General features: G+C 45.3%; 1 protein-coding gene across 1 annotated transcript in view; it reads right to left on the minus strand.

The window, feature by feature from the left end:
- The window catches only part of ZDHHC13 (zDHHC palmitoyltransferase 13), a 48256-nt gene extending 46153 nt beyond the window's left edge, over positions 1-2103 (minus strand). The window contains exons 1-2 of the mRNA XM_074372252.1: positions 1137-2103; positions 648-791 (exon numbers count right to left, since the gene is read on the minus strand). Coding sequence (XP_074228353.1) covers positions 648-791 — 144 coding nt within the window. The 5' untranslated portion in view covers positions 1137-2103. The remainder of the gene's footprint in view (positions 1-647; positions 792-1136) is intronic.
- Between the last annotated feature and the right edge of the window lie 4963 nt (positions 2104-7066).

A 7066-nucleotide genomic window follows, 5' to 3' on the forward strand; every position in this document is an offset into this window, starting at 1 on the left:
TCCCTCAAGAGCGAGAGGAGCAAGCAATTAATTTGGACAGGCTCGACTGAAACACTGGGCAAGGCTTCACAGAGGAGCGAGCCTTTCAGTGTGGTCATTTTGCTTAACTAACAAGAGCTCTGTGTATCTACGACTTACTAAGTATCATCACCCTGATGGTGTTTTTGTATGTAGTATGTCTCATCTGTGAGATGGGTGTTATTTTCCCCATCTCCCAGAAGGAAAAACTGTAGTTCAGACCGATTTCATAAACCCCAAGTCACTCAGCTGATAAGTAGTAGAGGGAGGATTCAAACCCAGGGCGCTTACAGCGTAGTGCTTTGGCTGAGGTGGTTTGATTATTTCACTTTCAAGGACTGATTTAAAAGATGTTTTTTAACTTGAGGCTTGAAATCTGCTGTTTCAATCCTTCTTCATTGATATCCTAACATATCCCAAGAAGATTCGGAACAAATAAATCTCAACACTCTTCTCTTTAGCAAGATTCCTGCCTCCCTCTGTTCATTTGTTTCATGCCTCTACTGAGATAATTAAAACGGGGGTAAGTGTCTCCATAACTAGTGGCTATATGAAAGCAAACCCATTGAGCCCTCAAAGTGTGATCATTACCTCTCATCTTTGAAAATGCCTTTGGCTTGTAGACATACCCCTGGAGAATAGCATGATGGGTAGGAACATGCTCCTGGAGCTGAATCCAAATCCATGCCTGGGTCCGAATCCCAGAGCCAGCACGGAGTTGCCTCATGCACTTGGGCAGGTTGCTCGATCTCTTTGTGTTCCAGTTTCCTCATCTGTAAAAATGGGACAATAACAATGTTTACTTCACAGGGCTGTTGAGAGAATTCATTGAGCTATTGTACAGAAAGTACTTAGAAGAGTGCTGGTACGCAATAGGCACTACGTAAGGGTTGGCTGTTATCATCATCATCACTGTCCCCAGCAGCAGGGCTAGTTGCAGAGGGTCCCCAGTGGACCAGCTGGATGGTGTCGTGGAAAAGCCCTAAGGCAGAGATTCTGCAGAACTGGGTTCCCATCCAAACTTTGCCATTATTTACTGTTTGTATCTATTTGCTTAGGGCTGCCATAACAAAGCACCACAGGCTGAGTGGCTTAAACAATAGAATTTATTTTCTCACGATTCTAGAGGCCAGAGTCCACGATCATGACGCCGGTAGGGATGTCTCTTCTGAGGCCTCTCTGCTTGGCTGGCAGATGTCTGTCTTCTTCCTGTGTCTTCACGTCATCTTCCCTTGGTGCATGTTGTCTGTGCCCTAATCTCCTCCTTTTATAAGGTCACTAGTCATAATGGATTAGGGCCCTGTCACATGACCTCATCTTAATATACCTCTTTAAAGATCCTACTTCCAAATACAGTCACACTCGGAGGTACTAGGTGTTAAGACTTCAATAGAGGAATCTGGGGAGGAGGGGAACAAATTTCAGCCAAAAACACTGTGTGACTCTGGCAAATCACTTTCCCTCTCTGTGACAGTTTCCTTATTTGTAAAATGGGCCTGAGTACAGCAGCAGGAACACTAACCCTAACCTCGATGGTCCCTCAGGGATCAGGAAATGTCCCCAGCTGAGACTAAGCTCTACCTCTTCAATCCCTACAGCACTTTTTAACATCTTTTTTAGATGACACTAATTTCCTCGTTCTGCAAATATATACTGAGTTCCTACTGTGGACCAAGCACCATTCAGCACTGGAGATTCAATATATGGAACAAGACAAAAAACCTATCTCCTGGCTTCCTGGGTCTTACTGTCCAGCAGCAAGAGACAGACACTAATCAAACAGGCTCCCAAATACTGATCTCTTAGGTAGTTCTTGGGTAGATCCTCTTTCCTCTACTTGGCGGTGGGCTTCTGGTGCACATCCATCTTTTGTCCCACGCCATACTTTGTACAAGGTCTGGCATGTGGTAAAGCCTTAAAAGAAGTGCTGTCCAAACAATTGGATGAATGAATGAATATAGCTCAAGTGATCGTTTACAAAAGCAAATCAAAGGCAGTTCAACTCCATAAATCACTCTAAGAAGTGCTGACTGCACAATGTCTAACAATCCCTGGCTTTGAAAAAATTTCCACATTAAGGTTTACTAATCTCTGCTGTTACACTACGGGCAGCAACTGATTTAGTTCTGACTGAACTTTTCATTCTGGCCTCGTTTCTTCCATGGCCCTAGAAAGGAAGGACAGGGGGCAATTTTTTTTTTTTTTTGAAATGGAGGCTCAATTATTTCAATGTTGGCACCAAAGTGACCCTTTGGAATGTAAAAAAAAACAAAAACAAAAAAAACCACACAGCATAGAGATTCACACAGACACCAGGTAGGAAACCCCAAGACTCCCTGGTCTAGCCAGCAGGGCTGGGGTGGGGATGAGTGCTTGCTGGGAACATTTTAGGCAACAAATGTTGATTGAGCTGCTAATGTGGGCCAGATATGGGCTAAAACACATGAGTGCAGTGGTGAACAGCACTGCCTCTGCTCTTCAGAAGTTCAAGGTTTTCGGGGAGGAGGGCAGATACTGATAGAGATAAACAGATCTTTTTAAAAGAAGAAGTAACAGTGTTAAGTGCTTACAAGGAAAAGTGCCAAGAATGTAACCCAGGGACTCGCGTTAGCCTGGGGGACAGGATAGGGTAAAGGATTCTTTTCATAATTCATAAACTTAGCTCAAAAGGACTTTCCCAACTTCCTCTATTTATAAATGGGGAACCTGGGGCTCAGGGAGGGAAGTGACTTGTCCAAGATCACCTTGAGAATTAGCGGTAAAGATAGGATGAGGGCAACTCTTCTGACCCACTCATGGCTAACTCACAAGCCCTTAAGTAGCCTCAGCTTTCTAAACATAACCAACCTCGTGGATTTTCAGGGCTGGGGTTCAGAGCAGGGATTGTTTAGAAGTCTCACTCGATCTTTGTCTTCTATCTTTGAGAAAGTTTACTGTTAAAAAGAGTGACTCTTTACCTTCGTTTATATACAAATCATCAAGATCTGGTAATGAGATGCTTTAAGAACCACAGTAATAGGGTCTGGGTTAGGAGGACAAGGGGCACATTTTATTTTTACTTGCAAATTAGCCTGATTCATATGGTGTGTGTGTGTATGTGTGTGTGAGAGAGAGAGAGAGAAGTTGAAGCAGGAAGTATTATTTTCTGGTTGCTATTTTGAGTCTTAGTCACCTGATTGCAGTCATCACACGTTTAAATACCTACTCCTATGGAAAATTTTCTGGATGTATCCAAATCGTGACAGCAACTCTAAGGATTGGGTAATAAATCTACCTTGACCCTAGTACAGTATGGCAGGAGCCCTGCCCCCACATCCTCTATATCCATCCATCACAGCTCTGTATTTATGGGTTTATATTATACCTATCACCCCTAGTCTCTGTGCTCCTGGAAGACACTTAAGTATCACTTCCTTGGGAAGACCTTCCTGGACTCCCAGACCAGGATAGGACCCTAGTAAGTGCCCCATAGCACCGATAATTCTTCTAACAGCACCCATGGAACATTGTTGAATTCACGTTTTGAACATCTATCTTCTCTACGTACCATAAACAGTTCTGTGAGTATGGGACCTGCCCTGTCTCAGCCATAGATACAATGCATCACACAGAACCCAGTCCCTAGTCCCTAGCAGCCACTCATTACTCAGTTGTTGAATGAATAAACAACCCTATAGTATTCATTTTTATTTATATTCCAGGCACCTAACACATTTCCCAAACCAGGCTAAATGCTCAAAAAAATGTTGACTTGAGCTAAAGAATCCCATTGATGGCTCTATTCAGTTTGCAAAACACCCTTGTTTCTTTTAGATTGAGACTCATAACATCCCTGTGAAGTAAACAAAGCAGGGATTAGCCTCTCATTTTATAGACTTGGGCTCAGGGAGCTTTAGCAATTGCCCCCAGGCATCAGGCTAAAGCCTGTGGAAGAGCCCAGGCCCAGAAAATCCAATGACAAGGGCAGGGCTGTCTATGTCCTATGTGACAGGAGTTAAGTTCAGGGTCTAGGAACTGGCTACAAGTTCAGGGGCTTTCAAAACCTCATGCAGGTATTTTTTCAAAGGTATTTTCAAATTCCTGCATACTTGGGGGAATCAAGGGGGGATATGAGTTTTAGAGGCTCACTTTCTTAGCAAGAAACTTTACCACTTTGAGCCTCCATGCTTTCATCTGTGAAATGGAAATAATAATAGACCCTACTTCATAGAGTGGTTGTAAGGATGAAATGAATGACTGTGTGTAATGTGCATGCCGTAAGTGCTATATAAATGTTAGCTGTTACTAGGTACAAAGGCAACTGAGAAAACCTGAGATCTTAGGGAGAACTCCGCCTTAACATTGATCATGACCCAATTCTGGAATATTCATGACTTTATAGGAAATATGACCAATGTTCCACTGGCCAGTATTTACTCCTTATTTCACTAGACATTGGGTTGTGACATTTGATAAAAGTAATTGTCCTTCTCTTTCCTCCACCACCCTATCCTGCACACTAAACTATGTTAGTGAGAAAGGCGACATTTCCCTCAGCTCTGCCTTCACTAGAGGACAAGACCCTGTTTAAATCTGCTGTTAGTGGCTGCCTGTCGGGCTCCAGTTATAGTAACAGAGTGGTGTCCATGGTAACCGGCCAAGCTGGCTTGCTGTGGTGCAAGTTGTTCAAGAATATACAAGAAGGGCCCATCAGAGGCTGAACTGGTTAACTGTCATCTCGGTTTCTAAATGAAAGAATTCCACACCATGCTTTGGTTAGCTGGTGAATCCAGACAAAATCTGGATTTTCTAAGCAGAAGACACTGAGTTCATTCCCAAAGCCATTGAGTTCCTGATGAATCTGACCACTAGAGGTATGGGTTATTGGCAAGGGCAGTAGTAGGTGAGATGGCAGGAGGGGCAGAATGCTGAATAAAATGATAGAGTGAAATTCTGCCCCTCCCTTGAACTTTCTGTGGCTCCCTATTGTCTACTTCAAAGTCTTTTGTGAGACTAGAGTTAAGCACTGAGATGCTCTCAAGAACTAAGGTAGCCAGGGTCACTATTTTCTCTCTCTTGTCTCTGTGCCTCTAGACATCTGTCCTGTTCCTTCTATTTTTTCATGGTTCCTACTTCCCCACAACGTCTGCCTGCATGTGACATTGACACCAACCCTGAGTCTACAAGATTTTACAGACCTGGCACCTGCTAGTCACTGTCCGTATGCCTCCTCATTCAGACTTTTGAGAAAAATAATCCATTTGGTTATTATTCAGTGGCTCAGATGGCCCTCAGTCACTTATCTACCCTGACCAGTCAGCTGTGATGAGTAGCTTGTTTTTGCCATGATCACCAAGGGATTTAGCAAGGACTATAGGTAAGGACAATTCGCAGAGAAGGGGACATACACCTGAAATTCCCTGAATTAGACATCTAGTTGTCTTTATAAGTAAATACATTCATCAGGATGTATTAGTCTCCTCAGGCTACCATAACAAAACACCAGACTGGGTGACTTAGAAGAACTGAAATTTGTTCTCTCACAGTTCTGAAGGCTAGAAGTCCTAAATCAAGGTGTAGGCTGGGCTGTGCTCTCTCTGAAGGCTCTAGGGGAGGATCCTTCCTTGCCTACTCTTTCCTTGGTTTGTGGGCACATCACTCTGATCTCTACCTCCTTCCTGGCACTCTCCCTGTGTCTCCATCTGTGTCCAAATATCCCTCTTCTTAATAAAGACAGTCACTGGATTAGGACCCACTCTGATCCTGCATGAGCTCATCTTACCTTGACTGTATCTGCAAATACCCTATTTCCAAATAAGGCCACGTTCACAGGTGCCAGGAGTTAGGACTTCAACATAACTTCTAAGGGGACACAGTTCAACCCACAACAGAGGGTAAGGAAAATAAAGAGAATTAGTTTAATCCAAGTGCACCTGTCGGGAGGTCCTGGGAAAACACCAGTTTTGATTTGAAAGTAGGCAGACATGAGCTAGAGGTAATACTGAGGCTAGGGGCACTTCCTGGAGGGAGAGGCCATGGTAGAGTGGGATAATGAGGGACAACTAGTAGGCAGTGAAGGGAACAGGGTTCCCGGGTGGTTGGGAAACAAAAGCATAAGGACACAGGAGAAGATAGACTTCACTTATACCGAAACATGGCCCAGGACCTGCTGAGAGGGGTCACAGAAATCCAGAACCAACTCCACATAACACCTGGAACAGTAGCTCTTAAATAATAGGCATGCAGAGGAGAGGGGGAGAGAGAGGATGAAGGAGGAGGTGAGGGTGGGGGAGGAGGAGAAAGACTGGATGTGCTGCACAAAGTTTCCCACCCCCCTGGGGCTGGAGGGACTGCCATGGTCCACGTCCACAGCATCCCACCCTGGTGCTTCCCTCACTGTATCATAACCACTGGCTGCCTTGTCCGCCTCTGCCTCTAGTCTGTGACTTGGCGAGTGAAGGGGCTGTGTCCTTTCTGTTCACCACTGCATCCCCAGAGCTAGCACAAAGCCTTCGACGTGCAAGCACACAGTTAGGCATGGTGATAACATGCAAGCAAGGCAATAAAGATTGTCAGAAGCCCAGCCTAAGGCCTGGCTGACAAGGTTAGGGAGGAAAAGAGGACAAAGGGCTATAAATTGGAGGTGAACCCAGGGCAATATGGTTCCTAATTTCAGTTAGTCACCTGACTCATTTTCAAATTCCACACAGGCCCTGCCTCCCTCAGGATTGGTTCAGGAGCAGAGCAGTCACCTTTGCTGGGGACAGCGATGATAAAACCCACGGCACAAGGCCTGACACCAGCTATATCAGGCCGGGGAGGCTGCGCATAACCCAACCAGGAGGAGTTCTGGGCTGGGATAGCCCCAAGGAGGGACAGATTAGAGAGGAGAATCAAGACTAATGACCTGAATCCAGAGCACTAGAGGCCAGCCTCTAGCCGTGATCAGAGCTGGGTCACAGCCCCACAGAGGGCCTGAGGCCAGAGCCCCAGCTTTCCCTGGCCCCGCTTCCCCTCCATCAGAGTAGGCACTGGGCAGCCTGCAGATGTGTGGGGCGGTGAGGGGAGC

The sequence above is a fragment of the Camelus bactrianus genome, chromosome 10 (genome assembly GCF_048773025.1).
Source record: "Camelus bactrianus isolate YW-2024 breed Bactrian camel chromosome 10, ASM4877302v1, whole genome shotgun sequence".
In the NCBI taxonomy this organism is placed as follows: Eukaryota; Metazoa; Chordata; class Mammalia; order Artiodactyla; family Camelidae; genus Camelus; species Camelus bactrianus.